This window comes from Carica papaya, chromosome 8, assembly GCF_054855325.1.
Source record: "Carica papaya isolate Zhongbai chromosome 8, ASM5485532v1, whole genome shotgun sequence".
Lineage (NCBI taxonomy): Eukaryota > Viridiplantae > Streptophyta > Magnoliopsida > Brassicales > Caricaceae > Carica > Carica papaya.
Genome location: NC_142316.1, coordinates 1,102,721 through 1,123,585, shown reverse-complemented (window position 1 = coordinate 1,123,585; position 20,865 = coordinate 1,102,721). Strand labels below are relative to the sequence as shown.

The window sequence follows — 20,865 nt, the reverse complement described above, 5'->3', positions numbered from 1 at the left end:
ATACTCCGTCCGGTATGAGTGCCAAGACATTAAAACCTTAATACCCCATCCGGTATGAGGGTGAAGCGGGCCGTCCCCATACCCTATCCGGTATGAGTGCCAAATTTCTAAGTCTCCATACTCCGTTCGGTATGAAACAACGTTTACGGTAGGGTTCTCTATGAACCCGGTCCGTCCACCATCTCCTAGGATATCTAGTGAGGCTGTCGTCTTATCTGTTTATTTGATCACACCCATTTCCTATTTTCTCTTAGTCTCTGTTACCAAATCAAATATAATCAAATAAAGAAATAAACATGCATCAGGTAACACAATCATGTCTCAAATCTCAAAATCAAACAGTGGTTAAGTAAGACAATAATACATGCATTTGAACCCTAAAATAGATAAACCAGAAATCATCATACTTTTAGACTGCAAGATCAATTATGCACATTTTCTAAATTCACACAAAATATCGTATTATTATTTATTCAAACTTCAATTCCATGATAGAAAATAGGGTGAGGGTTCCTTACTTGATTTGACGCCGAAAAGCTAAATAGTTTACTGTGTCTACGGGCGGTCCCTGATCCCTGAATTTTTCTTCGGGAACTGAAACGCGCTTATAGTACCTATAAATGTCCCAAATAACCCAAAAATCAGTACCAGGGCCTATTTGGCCAATTTCAGAAATTCGACACGGAGGCGATCTGCCTCGGGTTGGCTATTTTCGGCAATTTTCAACCGAATTCAGCCAAATTTGCATCAGTCTCTGTGAGAAAATACACTTAGGGCCCTCGATTAGCCCAAAAAAATATAGAAAACTGAAACTCACTGGCGGCGGGTCTCTTCGGTGCGGCGGCTCCTCCGGCTCACGTTGTGATTGGGCGTTTTGCTTCGGTCAACCTGTAGAGAAGGAAACAGTGATTACAACAGGGAAAAAATCACATCGAACGGGAATTGGGAAGGGCCTTATCAGAGGCATTTTTTGAAATACCCTACGGCGGTGTCGCCGGGCTTTGCCATTGTTTTTCGGCTAATTAGCCGGTCTTTTTGCTTCGATTTGGTCATGGTGTGGTTAAAATTAAATTCTGAGCAAATGGTGAAATTTTTACCTCGTTTGGTGGTCGAAAATTATTTCGGTGCGGCGGCGAGTGGCGATAGTCGGCTCCCCGGCAGCTGGGTTGTCTTCTTTGGCGAGGGGTTATGGCAGCTAAGTTTAGGGTTTGGGTGCAGATGAGGTTATTTATACCCATCCGCTTTTGATTTGTGCCGTCGATCGCTTTTGATCTAGACCGTCCGATCGCGATTAAATAGGGAGTGAATTTGGACTGTTCATCGCGATTCAATCTGAACCGTTCGTGCGCGATTCAATCTGGGCCGTCCGTGTGCGCTTCCAATATGAGCCGTCCGTGCGCACGGGAACGGACCTCAGCTGTTCGATCGCGTGCACGCGGATTACCCACATGGCTTCCCCTGTGTGGCCTCCCGTGTCAGCGCCTCTGCCACTTGGCGCATCCTGGTTGGTTGGGGTTACTGATCGGGCATCTGACGTGGCACAATTTTTTTAAATTATGTTTTAACTCTCGATTTTTAATTTTTCTTTCAAAAAATGCTCCAAGAACCTAAATTTTTACCCCTTTTTCCTAAAATTATTTTTAATTTAATCATTAACAAATTTTTACCCATTTTTTGATTAAATTAAAATAAATAAATAAATAAATAACTATATTAAAAAAATAAAAATAAAGATAAAAGAAATTATTAGGTGTTACAACTCTCCCCCCTATAAAAGAAATTTAGTCCCTCAAATTTGTCTATCACTCTCAATCGAACAGCTGAGGATACTGAGTTCTAAAGTCTGATTTTAGTTTTCATGTAGCCTCCCTCAGTGTGTGGTTCTGCCATACGATCTACAAAGGAAATTTTTCAGTTGTGGAGTAATCTGCTCTTTCGATCTCAATGCTGACTGGTACTTCCTCGTAAGATAAATCCTCATAGAGTGGAAGATGTTCGTGGGCCAATACATGAGAGGGATCCGGGTTGTACTTACATAACATAGACACATGAAACACATTGTGGACCTTAAAAAGTTCTAGAGGCAATGCTAGTCTGTAGGCGGTAGTACCAATCCTGCCTAAGACTTCAAATGGTCCAATAAATCGGGGGTTCAGTTTTCCCCTCCTGCCGAACCTACTGATTCCTTTGAAAGGAGTGACCTTAAGGAACACCCGGTCGCTTTCCTCAAATTCTAAATCTCTCCTCTGGGTGTTCGCATAACTCTTCTGCCTACTCTGAGTCGTCTTAATGTTCTTCCTGATCTTAACTATTTTGAATGTAGTCTCCTCTACCAGCTCTGGACTGAATAGTTTTTTATCGCCCACTTCTTCCCAATAAATCGGCGATCTGCATGGACGCCCATATAACGCCTCATACGGAGCCATGCCAATACTCGCTTGGTAGCTGTTGTTATAGGCGAACTCTATCGGAGGTAGATGGTCATCCCAATGGCCCTGAAGTCAAGAACACAAGCTCAGAGTATATCCTCAAGTATACGGATTGTCCTTTCTGACTGTCCATCAGTCTGAGGTGGGAATGCAGTACTGAGGGATAGCTTCGTTTCCATGGCTTGCTGAAAGCTACTCCAAAATCGAGAAGTGAACTTGGGATCCCTATCGGACACCACTGTCACTAGGACTTCATGAAATCTGACTACTTCTCGGATATATATTCTTGATAACTTGTTCAAGGGATCAGTCATTCTGATGGCTAAGAAGTGAGAAGACTTGGTAAGCTGGTCGATAATTACCGAGATGGAATCATATCCTGAGTGTGCCTTAGGTAATCTTGTCACGAAGTCCATGGTGATATGTTCTCACTTCCATTATGGGATCGGTAATGGCTGAAGTAGCCCACCTAGGCGTTGATGCTCTACTTTGACCTGCTGACATACCAAACACTTAGAAACAAAGTCAACTATATCTCTTTTCATTCATTTATACCAAAATTGGGGTCACATACTTTGGTACATTTTAGTACTTCCGGGATGCATGGCAAACTTTGAGGTATGGGCCTCTGTTATGATGTCTCTCTTTAACTTACTGTCACCTAGAATACACACCCTGTCCTAAAATCGGAGCAACCCATCAGTGGAGACTCAGAATTCTGAGCTAACTCCCTGTTCTGCATCTTTCTTGAGGGCTATTAGGGCGGGATCGGCTGACTGAGTTTTTCTTATTCTCTAGATTAACTCAGGCTGAACGGTTAGATGACCCAAACATGTGACTCTCTTTAAGTCCTGAAGCCGAACCTGTTGTGTGGCTCTAATCTGCCTGCATTCTGAAACCATCAAATAAGCTAATATATCTGTACTTTTTCTGCTGAGTGTATCGACTACAACATTGCCCTTACCTAGATGATACAAGATGTCACAATCATAGTCATTAAGAAGTTCTATCCACATTCTCTGACGCATGTTGAGATCCTTTTGAGTGACTATGTGTTTCAAACTCTTGTGATCGGTATAGATCTGAAAGGTCTCTCCATATAAATAATGATGCTAAGTCTTCAAGGCGTGTATGATTGCGATAAGCTCTAAGTCATGGGTGTGATTGTTTTTCTCATGATTTTTTAACTATCTAGACCCATAGACTATGACCTTTCTATGCTGCATTAAAACACAACCTAGGCCTATATAGGAGACATCACTGTAAACTGTATATCCCCCCGATCCACTTGGTAAGGCTAGCACAGGTGCAGTAGTCAGCCGCTTCTTTAGTTCTGAAAAACTTCTTTCACATTCCTCATTCCACTCAAACTTGATATTTTTCTTTGTGAGCCGGGTCAGGGGAGCAGCTAGACTAGAAAATCCTTCAACAAACCTGCGGTAATAGCCCGCCATTCGCAGAAAGTTACGGATCTTTTTAACTGATGTCAATTTCTCCCTGCCGAGCACTGCTTAAACTTTTTCAAGATTCACTGATACTCCATCTTTTAATATGATGTGTCCTAGGAAGGTGGTCTACTCAAGTCAAAATCTATACTTACTCAACTTTGCATACAACTTCTTTCTTCTGAGAACCTGCAAAATCTGAACTAAATGGTGAACATGTTCCTATCTGCTTTTTGAATAAACTAGGATGTCATCGATGAACAAGATAACAAATTGATTTAAGAATTGTCTGAAGACCCTGTTCATCAGATCCATGAAGATGGCTGGGGCATTGATTAGCCCAAATGGCATGACCAGGAACTCATAGCATTCATACCTGGTTCGAAAAGCTGTCTTGGGAATGTCTTCTGTCCTGATTTTTACTTGATGGTAACCTGAAAGCAGGTCTATTTTGGAGAAGATCTGCGTGCCCTGCAACTGATCGAAGAGTTCAATAATTCTGGGAAGGGGATACTTGTTCTTGATTGTGACTCTGTTCAATCATCTGTAATCAATATATAGCCTCAAAGTTCCATCTCCCTTTCTGGTAAAAGTGACTCTGGTACCCCAAGGGGACACACTATGTTTGATAAAAATACTATTCTGCAATTCAGTGATCTGTTTTCTCAGTTCCTCCATCTCGACGTAGCTCATGCGGTAAGGCGCAACCAAAATAGGCTGGGTGCCTGACTGTAGGTCTATGATGAATTCGAATTCCTTGTCCACTGGCAGTTCAGATAGTTCATCCGGAAACACATATGGGAAGTCTCAGACTACCGAAATCTTTTGAATATAATTCTCTTTCTTGGTTTGCCTAGTTAAAGAAAATAGTAGGGTTAAAGTACTCGACGAATAAAAAAACTTACCATCAAGGAATAAGTACTAAATGATTTTATTAATTTGTAAATGGCTCCTCATTAGGAGGATTGAATACAACCTTCTTGCTAAAGCAATCTATGGTGGCGTGATACGCCGCTAGCTAATTCATTTTTAAAATTACATCAAAATCTCCCGTATTTAATTCTATTAGGTCCACACTCTATTTTCTATTTGCTATCTCTATGACACAAGCCCTGTAGACAACTTCTTCTAATAGTGTCATACTCCCAACAGTAGACACAAACAACATAGAATCAAGTTTATCAGATAATAATTTAAATTTGGATGCAAAAATAGGTGAAACAAATGAATGCGATGCACCGGTGTCAATCAAAACATGAGCAAGATAGTTACAGATAGTGTACATACCCTGTACCACGTTCGGGTGGACTTCAACATCCTGCTGGTGAGATTGTAAGCCTTGCCCTGGATAGGAGGTCTGCCATGATTTTGGTTCCTTGGGCACTCTCTCGCATAATGTTGGGCACTACCATATATGCGACATGTGTTGTTGAGGCGGTAGCAGAATCGGTCATCGTGATCCATGCCGCATTGCTGACAGATCTTACCACGTCCTGCCACTGGAGCCTGAGAGAGAGCTTGGATCACCGGCTTGGGCCTTTTGTTCTGTTGGATAGACATAGTAGTTGCTGGCCTGCGAGGTCGAGTTGAGGGTCTGAGGTTCCCTGCTGCCTGAGGGAGGGTGTGGAAGCTCCTCTCCACCAGCTGTGCCTTGGCCAGAACGGCTGAATAAGTCCTGAGCTCCAGCACAAATATATGCTGCCTGATCTCTAGGCAGAGGCCCCACTAAAATCTCCTAACCTTCCTGCCTTCATCCAATAATGTCTCAGGGGAGTATCGGCCCAATTTTAGGAACTTAGGAGTATATTCTGATATAGTCATGTTCTCCTGAATCAACTGGACGAACTCAATCTTCTTCAGATGTCGGAGGTGCTCTGCATGAAAGGCTGCTAGGAACTGTTCCCAAGTAACTGGAACAGGCAGGGTTGTCTGTTTGAGTTCCCACCAGTGGTTTGCTTCTCCCACTAGTATGTAGGTAGCAAGGGTGGCCTTCTGCTCAAAAGTCACCCATAAGGTCTTGAAGGCCTTCTCTGTCTCTGTCAACCAGTACTTGACATCTTCAAAAGAGGATCCCTTGTAAAAGTAGATGAATTTAGTCTCTTGTACCTCTCTATGTAGCCTGGGTCAATCGTGGGAGGAACTGGGTCCCGTGAAAAAAGGACTGGGCCAAGCTGAGGATAGACTAGGGGGCCCTGTGGTGGTATTTGCTGATATGGTGGGGGCACCAAATTGTACTGTGGCGTTGCCGGGCGGTATTGTGGCTGGGGCACCGGATCATACTGCGGTGGTGCCAGGTGGTACTATGGAGGTGTAGGTTGTACCGGGGTGGCTCGGGATCCTCTCGCTACAGTGGTGGCTCAACCTGTGGTAGTGGGGGAGGGTCAGGTAGCTCCCTCCTCTTATCTCGGCCTTGTTGGGCAGTAATGAGTCTTTCCAGCATCTCAAATATCCTGTCAACGTCTTCCCTAAGCGAACCATCCCAGACTGCTCGGTTTAGTGGGGTCTTCCTCTCCTCATCTCTTTGTACCTGCTTTTCACAAGGAAGAGTTGAGTGATAATTCATTAGTTTGGTGTTTCTCTAAGTATTATTGTGTAAGGAACGAGTCCGAGGAACGCGGCTCTGATACCAATTGTAACGAGCTCGGAAACCGAAAAGGAAATATATAATAATTTAAGTGCGAAAGCGAAATAAAAAGTTAAGGTTTACATCCCTTACACAATAACTTAAAAGTACTAAACAAACATCACGGAATGAAATCTCTGAAAAAAACACGAGAAATGAGTAAAGTAAAGGAAAATATAAAGTATCTAGCATCTACTCGCAAGCTTCTTGCGGATCGAGCTCGGGAATCAGGTCCTCTTGATCTGAAATGGTTAAATAAGGGGTGAGTTACACTAGCCCAGTAAGGACATCACACTATATCACCGGCACAGAAGTAAAGGTTGGTAGAAAATCAAAAACAACCAATGGAGCACTAAATTTAAAACAATACATTTATAAAAAATAAAACCATTTACCGTTCACTTACCATTGTGAAATTTATGAAAACAACCTATAAAAATAATAACATCATACAGATCATAACTTCATGCACAATCAGTAACATAAAACATATCATAAATTCATATTCATTAATAATAACTAAATCATAACCGTCTCTCGTTTCTCCAGCCCACTAATATCCATGAGGATCCATAGGGGTGTCTCCACTACACGTAAACCATTTCCCTTAACAATTTTAATTACAGAGCTGTCCCCATACCCCGTCCGGTATGAGTACCAAGACATTAAAATCTCAATACCCCATCCGGTATGATTGGGTGTTACACAAAATGAGAGCTCCATGGCCTTATCCCTGTTGGGATTAGTGCGACAAGATTTGTTATTATCAGGGTTAAAATTAAAATTATTTTTATTTCTATTGGGACTAGTCAATACATTTATATTGATGTTAGCCAACTAAAGGTTCACTCTACAAAATTTGAGTTGTACCTCTTGACGCTCGAAAACCCTAATAATTTTTCATAAAAAATATTATTAGTTGAAAAAATTGGTGTATTTGATAAAAATAACTATAGATACTAAATGATAAAAAAATAATATAAGAAAAAACTAAGTTAAAAATATATTTTAACTTCAACTTTTACCAAAAGTACTACTAATTTTTTCCATTTAATACTAAATACTTTATTATATTAGCATATGTTAAAGTTTAATTATAAGAATAATCTATTGGTATCATGTTTCCCACTTGTGTTACATTTTAAAACTTAACTGTACTTGAAAAAGATCTCAATTATCTTTTGGGATAGAGATTTTCTTTTATCTATCTGCAAGTTATTTTTACATTTCATGAGAAGTGTTAAAATTTAATAACAAGGACAAATAAAATAGTAAGATGAATTTATTACGATATTTTTTATTTTCTACATACAAAGAATGTTATTATTCAAATAGTAATTTTTTTTTTCTTACAAATTAAGGAATTCTATTAAATAATTCTTTTAAATACGATACTTTACCATATATAATTAAATTGTATGATATAATTAACGACATAATCGTATAATCAATTATATCACTACACTGAAATAAATTAGTTGTTATGTAGTGAAGGATACTTTACTATTGATGTTTTGTAACAAACATTGTTAGTATGATTTATATCGGTTCAATCTTTGATCAAGAGATGGGGCACAAAATTTTCAATTTAGTTTAGTCAATTCTTCGGTTCAATATATTCCACAGTTTGGTCTTCAATTCAATCTCTCGTGTTATTCTTATTTTAAATAAAATATATTGAAATTTTACTTTTTACGTGGGTAATTGAGTTAAAAAAGTAGTTGAACATGTACGAGTGAGAAAATAATTATAGATTTCCTAATGAAACCCTTATTTATATGTAACATATTAACTGGCATCTACAATTAGAGAGAATTTTCAAGTATGTACCAACAAGAATTATTATTTATCAAAATTTACTGATTTTTCTGTAGAAATTTAGGGAAAAAGATTTCAAAATTTTAACAAAGAATTTTTGAAAATTTTAGTGATACAACGAACCTAAGATTATGTTATGTTTCAATTCTTGAAATTGAGAATTTGAGTTATACAGAAAAGTCAAAAAAATTTGGACATTCTTTCTTTCTCTTTCTCTATCTCTTTTTTACTATGAAAAGTGTAGAATATGCATTCTATAAACACAAAAAAGGTGTTAGGTTTCCAAGAAAAAAAATTAGGGTTCCATGAAAGGTCCAACTTAAGCATAGTTTTATAAATCAATTTGATTTTATTTGTTCATTATAAACAGAATACTCCAAAAAGAAAGGGTACAAAAGGATCTATTCCACTCATTCCACTTATATATATATATATATATATAGGTGTGTGGGTTTTTTTTTTTTTGTGAAAAAAGATGAAGAGTTTAATTAAAATATTAGCTGCACATTAAAAAGAAAAATAAGTTATTTTTTCTCTTAAGATTTTGTTAGAAATTTTTTATATATATTGTTCATTTTATCTGTGTATTCCGTTAATCAAAGAGTTAAATAGCAAATGTTAGTTTCAGTGTAGATACGCATAAAGTGTTCGTATTTTTAAATAATTTTAATTTAAGAATTCGGTGACATATATATTTTAAATTTAATTTTTGACTTATAATATAATTTTTAAGCACAAATAGATTAAATTAAATATTTTTTATCTTTCGCTGCATGTTATATGTTATGGACATATTATAATCTATCATGTGCTGGGAAATAGAAGGAAGCCTGGAATAAAGAGCTCCATTATGTCACAAGTCCTCCAAACAATGTTTTGTTGCGTGTGTGTATATATATATATATATATGTACATTCAGGTGACGGACAGAGAGGCTTATCATCTTATTATGATGATTCTTGTATTACTAATTATACATACAAATATATTTTTTAGGCTAAAATATAATTTCCAATTATTATTTGATTTGATTGCTTATTTAATTTTATATTAAATTATTTCTAATATTTTTTAAAAAATTTTGAATTAATCATTCTTTATCATTATCGATTAGTGTCATTAACATCCAATGTCACGTTTAATTAGTTTTGATAGGTTACATTTTTTTGGTATGTCATTAATTTGTGAAGGCGCACCATGACATCTGACATGAAAAAAAAAAATAAATAATAAATCTGAACTGTTCTAATTTTTTTATAAAATCTTAAAAAATATTTAAAATAGTTACGTCACCTATTTTAAAAACATTTAAGAGAGAAACTAATTTTAAATAATACTTTATTGAAAATCAAAAGAAGAAAAATGAGAAATTAATTGAAAGACTCAATTTTTAATTTGTTGAAATACAAATTAATTATCAAGTAAATGAGTATATATAAGCATTAACACAACTTTTAAAATCTCAAATAAATAAACTATAATTAAATATAATACATGAATAAGTTAAGAAAACTTTTAGAATCTCAAAATACATATATTACATATTATATGTGCTTATTTTAGTTACTCTGATAATATTTTCGTATTTAAAATGAAAAAAAAAGCATTACGTGTTATATATATAAGAGTTTTTTTGATATTAAGCCAAAATAGTGACAAAAAAAATTATTTAGAGAACAACCATGTAATAGTGTCATGACAGTGACATGTCACAGAATTATATAAAAATGATCAATATTAAAAATTTTAGAGTTATTGCATATCTTCTTAAGGTGAAATTAGACGTTAAGACATACATAGAAAAAATTAGAAATTTAGAGTTTGATATGGTATCCAGTAGGAAGGCATAAGACACCTATTATGTGATAGAGAGTGACTAAATGTTTTTTCCATTCATATTTATTAATCTATAGTGCAGATGTGTAATCACAAATTTCTGTTTGTAATTTTTTATTCCAACCCTAAAGAGAGGAAGTGATTATAAATACATCTAAATTAAAAAAGGAAAAGAAATAAAAATAAATTATAATAAAATTAATCATGTTATCGTCTTTTTTAGATTTCACACAATCATCGTCATCATGCTTCCCGAAGTGTAAAGGAAACTTGCTAAAAATAAAATCGTTGTGTAAATCCATTCCTAAGCTCCTATTTATACATAGTGATTAATGTAAGTACGAGCAATCTATGACTAAAGATATGGTGGCATTAACCAAGAATACAAAGCCTAAGTAAATGTTGAGTTTTTGCTATAGGAAATCGTTATTAAAGTACTCCATGCTCAATTCTAAGAAGTAAATCCACACTGTAACCTTATCAATAATCATATCTTCAGGGATAAAATGAGAGCTCAATGGCCTTATCACTGTTGGGACTAGTGCGACAGGATCCATTATTATTGGGGTTAAAATGCAAATTATTTCATTGAAGGGATATATTGAAAATTTATCAAAATAATATCTATTTCAAATTTTGCTGTTCGGACTAGTCAATATGTTTATATTGATGTCAGCCAACTAAAGATCTACTCAACAAAATTTGAGTTATACCTCTTGACGCTCGAAAGCCTAATAATTTTTTATAAAAAAATATTATTAGTTGAAAAAAAATTGTTGTATTTGATAAAAATAACTATAGATACTAAATGATAAAAAATAATATAAGAGAAAACTAAGTTAAAAATATATTTTAACTTCAACTTTGACCAAAAGTACTTTTAATTTTTTCCGTTTAATAATAAAATACTTTATTATATTAGCATACGTTTAAAGTTTAATTATAAGCATAATCTATTGGTATCATGTTTCCTACATGTGTTACATTCTTAAACTTAATTGTACTTGAAAAAGATCTCAATTATTTTTTGGGATAGAGATTTTCTTTTATCTATCTGCAAGTTATTTTTATATTTCATGAGAAGTGTTAAAATTTAATATCAAGGACAAATAAAATAGTAAGATGAATTTATTACGATATTTTTTATTTTTTACATACAAAGAATGTTATTATTCAAATAGTAATTTTTTTTTTTACAAATTAAGGAATTCTATTAAATAATTCTTTTAAATACGATACTTTACCATATATAATTTAATCGAAGATAATCCAATATCTTTCATGATATAATTAAATTGAAGATGATCTAATATCTTTCATGATATAATTAACGACATAATCGTATTATCAATTATATCACTACCCTGAAATAAATTGGTTGTTATGTAGTGAAGGATAATTTACTATTGATGTTTTGTAACAAACATTGTTAGTATGATTTATGTTCGTCCAATCTTTGATCAAGAGATGGGGCACAAAACTTTCAATTTCGTTTAGTCAATTCCTTGATTCAACATATTCTACAATTTGGTCTTCAATTCAGTCTCTCGTGTTATCCTTATTCTAAATGAAACATACTGAAATTTTACTTTTGACGTGGGTAATTGAGTTAAAAATGTAATTGAACATGTACGAATGAGAAAATAATTATAGATTTCCTAATGAAGCTTCTATCTATAGGTAACATATTAAATGACATCTACAATTAGAGAGAATTTTGAAGTATGTACCAACAAGAACTATTATTTATCATAATTTACTGAATTTTCTTTAGAAATTTAGGGAAAAATATTTCAAAATTTTAACAAATTTTTTTTGAAAATTTTTAGTGATACAACGAACCTAAGATTGTGCTAATGTTCAATTCTTGAAATAGACAATTCCAATTATACAAAAAAGTTAAAAAACTTGGACATTCTTTCTTTCTCTTTCTTTTTTTCTTTTTTACTAAGAAAAGTGCAGACTATGCATTCTATAAGCACAAAAAGGTGTTAGGTTTCCTAAAAAAAAAAAATTAGGGTTCCATGAAAAGTCCAACTTAAGCATAGTTTAATAAATCAATTTGATTTTATTTGTTTATTATAAAAGGAATAATTGTAAGGGAAGAATCTTCAAAGATCGAAAAATATATTTTTTCCCCTTAGCATATAATGCGTTTTCAGTAAGTTACAACAACACTTGATATATAAGTGGTTACGAATTTTCTGAGAAGAGGTTTCGAAACATTTTAGATTTCGTCATTCTCTTTTAATCCTCTAATTTCATCTATTTCTAGTTTAGTCTTCCGTAAATCAATTAGATTACACAATTTACTTCCAAAAGTTCTAACATTTGATTCAATCCGTCCACAAGCATATGAATCAAAATTGCAAGAGAAATTATTTTATTTTTTATAACTTTCTCTGCTTCTAGACAATTTATGAAAATATGTATATATATACACACATATATTGTTGCTCCTGAACTTGCTTGTGTTGTAGGATTACATAACATCAAAATCTTCATTTCATGACATGAATCTTGAGGCCTGGAATGTGAACATTTGAGATGTAATCCTTCCAATTTATGCTGCCAACGTCAAACCCAAAATTCCTCTTCTCTTCCAACGACATCTCTTCCATCATCTTTCGCTTATTACTGCTATCAAACCTACCACAAAATAATTTGGTTTTTTTACCAACAATAATCAGTACGATATATATTTAAATATTAAGTTGTACGGATACAATTTACAAGATCTTCGAAAAGGTTTCAGTTCTAGAATGTGCAATTATATGTGTCTTTGTCTGTGTGTATGTGCGTTTTGGGTTTTAATTGAGAAAAAAAGAAAACTTACAATCCATTATTGAACATGTAGGGCTTGTACATTTTTGCCAATTGAACAAAGTATTCTGCTTTTCTGTCGGCTTGCTTCTGAAGTTTCTGATGCAGCTTCAAATCTTGACTTGTTTCTAATTCCTTTAGTCTCATGACTTTGTATATATAGGTCGAGTATTCGTGCACAGACTTCAAAAATTCAAATTCTTTTATCTTGGTTTTCGTCAATGGACAAGCAACAAAGTGTTCATAACAAAACTTGAATATATTACTCCACACAAGCGGATTCATGTCTGATGATCCCACGTGATACACTTTTACCTCGGGTTTTCCCAAAATTCCATGCTTTGCTATGGCTGCCAATGTCGCATTCACAACCATGTCGACAGGAATCTATAATTTTTTTTATATAAAATTAATATAAATAATAGAATTTGACATTTTATAAAATTCTTACTGATAGTAATTAATCAATTAAGAATGAAAATTGAATATGATCTTACAACATCTAAAACTGCTTCGGAATCTCCAATTAGGGCAGGTAAGTTGCCTTTCTCATACTGCAAAATCAATGGATCTAGCACTCTAATATATATATTTTTTTCTAGTCAAAAGAAACTGAACTTGTTAAGTTGTAATAACTTGACAAGTTTAATATCAACTAATTTGTTTTATAATAAAAAAGTAATATATATACATATCGTAACACCCTAATTTTTATTTTTATTACTATTATTGGAATTATTATAATTTTATTTTATTTTAATTTTTCTTTTATTTATTTATTTAAGTAATAATATAATTGTTTTAGTTTAGTTTAATTTAATTTAATGGAAATAAAAATAATAATAATGATAAAAATGGGTAAAATTATTTTTGGGGTTTAATTGAAAATGATTTTGGAAAAAAAAAGGGGTGAAAATTCAGATTCTGGAGGTGTTTTTGAAAAGAAAATCGGAAACCGGGGGGTCAAAATGTAATTTAGAAAAATTGCACCACGTTAGCGGCCCAGTCAACTAGGACACGCCCCGTGGCAGAGATGCTGATGCAGGAAGGCCATGCAGAATGGGCTACGTGGGCGATCAGCGTGCGCGCGATCGGATGGCTGAGATCAGTTCCCGCGCACACGGACGGCCCAGATCAAACGCACGTGCGGACGACCCAGATTGAATCACACACGGACGGCCAAGATTGCATCGCGATGGATGGCCCAGATTCATTTCCACCTTGACTCGAATTTCAATGCTTAACCCATCTGTGGCCAAATTGGAGCAAAACCACTGGCCAATTGGCCAAAAAATGCCGTCGAAGCCCAGTGGCGTCGCCGCGGGTTTTTAAATTTTTACCTCCGATGAGGCCATTTCTGATTTCCGTTCGATGTAATTTTTACACCACTGTGACCACTGTCCTTTCCTATACAGGTTGACCGGAGCAAAACACCAAATCGCAACTCGCGCTGGAGGATCCGCCGTACCCGAGAGCTCCGCCGCCGGTAAGTCTCGATTTTTTGAGTTTTTTCGGCCCATCGAGGGCCTTACGTGTGTTTTATCACAGGAACCAATGCAAGTTTGGCCGAATTCGACCGAAAACGACCGGAAACGACCAACCCGAGGTGGATCGCTGCTGCAAGTGGCGGCACCGTCGTCGGAGCACGACGGAGCCGCCATGTCAGAATTCTGTGGTCGAGGAGGCCCTAGGTCTGATTTAGAGTTTTTTGGGGACATGTGCAGGTACCAAAAGTGTGTTTCAGTTTCCGGAGAAAAAAATTCAGAGAATATAGGGACTGCCCATAGGTACAGTGAAAAATTAATTTTAGATTTCGAATCAAGTAAGGATCTCTCACTCTATTTCCTATCACGGTACTAAAGTCTAATAAATGATAAAACGGTATTTTATAAATTCATGGATATGTATAATTAATTAAGGTTGCTAATGGAGCCCGAATCTGATATGTTTTTCGGTCAATTCCTATTTGATTTATTTTACAGTCTAAATGTAGTGTAGTATCTAATTTGTTTATTTTATAGCTTCGTATGCATGATTCACTATTTAATTTATTATGGTTTGATTATTGTGAACCCGATATTATATTTGCCTGGTTTGATGTTCGTTACTAGTTTACATATTCATGTTTGATTGGGTAATTGAGACTAAGAACAAATAGGAATGGGATTGAGTTGATAAATGGATAAGTTAACAGCCTCACTAGACATCCTGGGAGATGGTGAACGGACTGGGTCCATAGGGGACCCTATCGGGAATGTTGTCTCTCATACCGGACTGGGTATGGAGACTTTTAATGTTTTGGCACTCATACCGGACAGAGTATGGGGAAGGCCCGTTTCACCCTCATATCGGACGGGGTATTGAGGTTTATTGCTTTGGCGCCCATACCGGACGGGGTATGGGGACGGCACTGGAATTAAGTTGTTAAAATGAATGGTTCACGTATGGCGGGAACCCCTATGGATCCCCATGGATATTGGTAGGCTGGTGAAAGAGGAAATTTATTGCTTGATGATTGAAATATTAAAAGTATGACATGTGTTATATTACAAAGTGCGTATGATTTCATGATATTATAATGTTATTATTTTCATAAGTTGTTTTTATGAATCTCACCGAGGTAAGTGGACAGTAAAAGGTTTTATTATTGATAAATGAATTTGTTATAAATTATGCTCCATTGGTCGTTTTTATTTTCTACCAATCTTTACTTCTGTGATAGTGAGATAGTGTGACATTCTTTACTGGGCTAGTGTAGCTCATTCCTTACTTAACCATTTCAGATCAGGAGGACTTGGTTTCCGAGTCCGTTCCACAGGAAGACGGTGAGTAGATGCCTAAAGATTTTATAGTTTTTCTTATAGTATTCATTTATAGTATTTACTCTAGTTAGCTTATTCTTTCATACGTTTAATACATTTTGGTTATTTTTGTAAGGGATGTTAATCATAATATTTTATTTCGCTTCCGCACTTAGAATTTTATATATGCGTTTCCTTTTAATTTCATGGGCTGTAAAAACATATATATATACTTATTGCCTTGCATCCAACCAGAAAAAGGTTCTTTATAAGTGCTCTCAATGGCACTGGGTCGAATTATGACTACTGGTATCTGTTCTCTCATCTCTGATATCACCATCTCTCCTATAGCTTTTGTGAATTCATGTGTGTTTTTCCATCCGTACATTCTTGCTCTAATTTCATCATTATGAGTTAATTAACTGATTAATGCAAAGTGAATAATAACAATAAAATTAAGATAGTAATAATTAAAAATGTTCGCCTTTGCAAACCCAGATCCTTCATCTTTTGATTTACTTCCTTTACATGAAATGTTTCAGCTAATGTCGAAGCTAATCCTACTTCAGCATCTACGTCCAGTTCTGGGATCGGATCTTCCAAAGCAAATGATCTCTCTGCAGCAATGCTTTGTCCCATTAAGAAAGGTTTCTCCATGCTTCTCCCTTTTCTATTTCTATTAACGTATGCTACAACAATTTTGAGACATTAATTGACGTACATACATGTATATATACACATATCAATAGGAGTTGAATAAATACTAATGCAACATCCATATTGTTGGGTCCCGAATAGGGATATAATTAATGGTGTAAATTGACGTAATATCAAATTAATTAGCAAGAATTAATAATAATAATTTGAAGTTAAATTGATGCACAATCGAACAAAAATAATAATTAGATAATAAGTTCAAAATTAAGTAGACACAGAATTTTACATAAAAAATCTTTCAGTGTAAAGAAAAAAATACGGGTCAAACTCCGAATTAAATCCACTATTAATAAAATAAGTACAAGGTAATCCACCAAGAATTAAATTCAGAACAGAAAGAGCAACATTTTCTTTGTGTTGAATTAGAAGAAAGAAGTAAATAAAATCAAATTTAAACTTCTATGGGAAAAAGGTGAAATTGCTTATGTCGATAATGATGTCATCAAAGAGAAAGACTAAAAACCACTTTTTCTTTCTTTTCTTGGTAGTCACTCAACTTGTATATACAAGTTCTTTCTTCCTTTCCTCTTGCCACACACCCTTCTCTCTTTCTTTCTAACTCTCTTCTTTTTCTTCTCTCTCTCTTTTTTCCACACAACCACTCTTTTTCTGAATTGTTCTTCTCTTATTCTTCTTGATCTAGCAACATACATATATATATATATATGTGTATGAGCTGCAACCCTAACTCTTTTTTTTTTAAATTACGAATATGCCCATTTAGGTTGGATCTTAACAATCTCCCCTTCCAGCCCATGGAAGGTATTCACTCATCTATTACTCAATTTTCACTCAATCCTTCAGTTTTAGTGCAAGATTGATACTTGTCACGAATTTTAGTCACTATGTTAACCAGATCAGTTTAAATCTTCTTCAAATGATTCATCTTTTGCTTCATTGTATTTATTCACTGATTTTGCACTTCTTGAAAGCTCTCTGGCTTTCTCTCTTTTATAACTATAATATACTCAAAACTTGGATATCTAGTAGATAAATAATGTGTTCTGCTTGATCTTTTAACTTGTGGTTCTTCAACAATCTGAGGTGAAGGGGGTTGTTCCCCCTACTCAACATCATCTTTACATTTATTGGTGCAAACACACAATCACTTCCATCTCCTTCACTATTGACATTTCTGATTATAGGAGGAATCAATATAGGAAAATAAATCTCTTCACTTGAGGTTTTTTTAAATATCTCAAAATCTAGTAGGGTCTTGTGTTAATTAAAGATTACATCTCTCGACTTGATGAATTTCTTCTTCACTGAATCCCATAATCTATACTTAAACTCAGTATCTCCATAACCCAAAAAAGCACATGAAATTATCCTCTCATCAAGCTTCTGTCTCTACTCCTTAGATACATACGTAAATGACTTTTAGCCAAAAACTTTTAAATGAGAATAACTAACATCCTTCTTAGACCATACTCTCTGAAGAATATTAAAATCTAAAGGAGCTGATGGAGATCGATTCATCAAGTATTAAGTAGTGTAGAGTGCTTCAACCCAAAATTGTTTTGGTAGATTAGCCATTTTTAACAAGTATCTTATCTTCTCTAGGATGGTTCTATTTATTCTTTCAGCAACACCATTGCGCTGAGGGCTACCTGGAACAACCTTTTTAAAACTGATTCCATACTGTAAATAATAATTTTTAAATTCTGTTGAAGTGTATTTGCGCCACCATTATCACTGCAAAAATACTTTAAAAGTGTTCATTTTTCTTTTTCTACCATAGCATGGAATTGTTTGAAACACTGTAGAACCTGATCTTTTCTTTTCAAAACAAATACACAAACTTTTCGTGAAGCATCATCAATAAATGTAATAAGGTATCTACCGCCTCCTAATGATTCCACATCAATGAGACCACATACATCATAATAAACTAACTAAAGTACATTCATTTTTTTTTTCAGAAGAATCACTAAAAGAAATTCTATGTTTCTTACCACATAAACAATCATCATAAGAATTTAAACTTGTACATTTGGCAAAGAAAATGAGAGACTTCTTTGCCAGAATCTGTAATCCTTTCTCACTCATATGAGCTAACCTCCTATGCAACAAATCTGGCAAAACATCTTCTTATGCTGCATTCAGAGTATCTCTAATTATCTTAATTTGAGTCTTGTATAGTGTGTGACACAGTCTACCCCTTACAATAACAATTGAACCTTTGATGAGTTTTCATTTTCTACCACCAAATGAGTTGTAATAACTATCAAGATCCAAAGCGTGTGTAGAAATTAGATTTAAGCGTAAATCAGATACATGTCGCACATTTTTCAAAGTCAATGTGCAACCAACATCTGTTTGTACACAAATATCACCAATACCCACAATATCTACATAACTGATATTATTCATTTTTACTCTGCCAAAGTTTCATACTTTATACATAGTAAAGACATCCCTCCTGGGTGTAGCATGGTAGGATGTTGCTGAATCAATAACTCACTCAGTATCAAGATCAATAACATGATCATGATCCTCAACAAAAGAAAGTGCAACCAGTTCTTCATTATCAGTTACAATTGCTGTGGTATTATGATCATTTGCATTTTTTTGATTATTCTGTTCTCTTTTCCAAATTCTACAGTTTCATTTCATCTGTCATTCCTTACCACAATGATAACAACTAAATTTTCCTTCAGTGCGTCATTTAGGATCTCTGCTTTTACTTTTACCCCTACTCTATGTGACAAGGGCCTGTAAGGTATCAATGCCCATTTCTTTCCTTTTGATCTCTTCATAATAGAGACTATTCTTTACAATGGATAAAGACAAAACACAATCTGGAGCAGAGTTACTAAGAGACACACAAAGGTTTCCCAACTATCTGACAATGATCTCAAAAGTAATAATGTCTGCATTTCATCATCTAGAGTTAATTTCATAATTTTCAATTAATTTATCAGATATTGGAACTCACTCAAGTGTTCTGCTATTGACTGTCTATCTTACAGTTTTAGATTCACCAACTTTCTAATAATAAAAACTTTATTTTGAGCATTTTTTCTCTCGTTTATATTCTCTAATTTTTTTCCACAAATCCTGTACATTGACTTTTTTGCTTATATAATCCATCAACTGTCGAATAGTCTCAACAACTTTCCTGTGCATTTTCTCTCAATCATCTTCTGATTTTCTAGTTGGTTTGGTAGTTCCTAATTTAATAGGATCATACAAATCTCTGTAATAAAGAAGATCCTCCATCTTCATCTTCCAAATTGAATAATTTGAAGCCGTCAGTTTAATCATAGTACCTGTGTATTCATCGATCCTAATTTGTACAACTAATTCTATACCACAGATCAATCAATAAACCAGTCAACCAAACTTTGATACCACTTGTTGGATCCCGAATAAAGATATAATTAATTGCGTAAATTAAGGTAATATCAAATTAATTAGTAGAAGCTAATACTAATAATTTCAAGCCAAATTGATGTACAACCGAGTAAAAATAATAAGCAGATAATAATCTCAAAATTAAATAGATATAGAATTTTACATGAAAATTCCTTCAGTGTAAAGGAAAAAACTATGAGTCAAGTTCCGAATCAAATCCACTACTAATAAAATACGTATAAGGTAATCCATCAAGAATTAAACCCAGAACATAAAAAGAATAACTTTTTCTCTATGCAAAAGTAGAAAAAAAAGGTAAACAAATCAAATTTAAACTTTCCTAAAAAAGGATAAAATTACTGATGTCAACGATGATGTGATCAAGGAGAGAGAATCAAAACCACTTTTTCTGCCTTCTCTTAGTAGCCACTCAACATTTATATATATATACAAGTTCTCTTCTTCCTTTCCTCTTGCCGCACACCCTTCTCTCTTTCTCTCTAACTCTCTTCTTTTTCTTCTCTCTTTCTTCCGCACAACCACTCTTTTTTTCTAAATTTTTCTTCGCTTATTCTTCTTGATCTAGCAACATACATATATATATATATGTGTATGAGCTGCAACCCTAATTTTCTTTCTTTTTTCTTATCTTTTTAAATTACTAATATACCCCTTTGGGCTGGATCTTAACACATATCACATACCAGTTGATACATGAAAAAGAAGACTAAGTTTTGGGCATTTCTTTGCGAAGCTTAGGAGGCGAGAACATCCCTTTGTGTTCGTGTTTAGAGCAAGATCATACCTATATTTTAATAATACGTAATTAAGAATTGTGACTATATATTTATGTGACAAAGGAATGTGATTGTGTATAAACCTTTTATGCCAGTTTGTATTGGCAGCAGAATGAATAATGATATCAATTTTTTTTGGCAATCTCATCAGCTGTATCAGCATCCATCCCCATATCAGGTTCATTCATGTTTCCAACAATTGGAACCAGTTTGCTCATC

General features: G+C 34.4%; 1 protein-coding gene across 1 annotated transcript; it reads right to left on the bottom strand.

Moving 5' to 3' along the window:
• Window positions 1-12,652: 12,652 nt before the first annotated feature.
• On the bottom strand, window positions 12,653-20,856 carry LOC110812539 (fatty acyl-CoA reductase 2, chloroplastic-like). Its single transcript, XM_088209721.1, has 6 exons — window positions 20,554-20,856; window positions 16,260-16,464; window positions 16,009-16,170; window positions 13,472-13,553; window positions 12,988-13,361; window positions 12,653-12,800 (listed from the first exon to the last, which is right to left on the bottom strand). The coding sequence occupies exons 1-6, from the start codon at window positions 20,828-20,830 to the stop codon at window positions 12,653-12,655; spliced, it is 1,248 nt and encodes a 415-aa protein (XP_088065847.1). The 5' UTR covers window positions 20,831-20,856.
• Between the last annotated feature and the right edge of the window lie 9 nt (window positions 20,857-20,865).

Bases quoted from the DNA above. Each gene is read 5' to 3' on its own strand.
- LOC110812539 (XM_088209721.1), bottom strand. From the start codon at position 20,830: ATGAACCTGATATGGGGATGGATGCTGATACAGCTGATGAGATTGCCA. The intron at 16,465-20,553 runs GTATGTGATATG...AAATTGTTGTAG, and splicing joins TCTTTTTCATGTATCAACTG to CATACGTTAATAGAAATAGA. The intron at 16,171-16,259 runs GCGAACATTTTT...TGATGAAATTAG, and splicing joins AAGGATCTGGGTTTGCAAAG to AGCAAGAATGTACGGATGGA.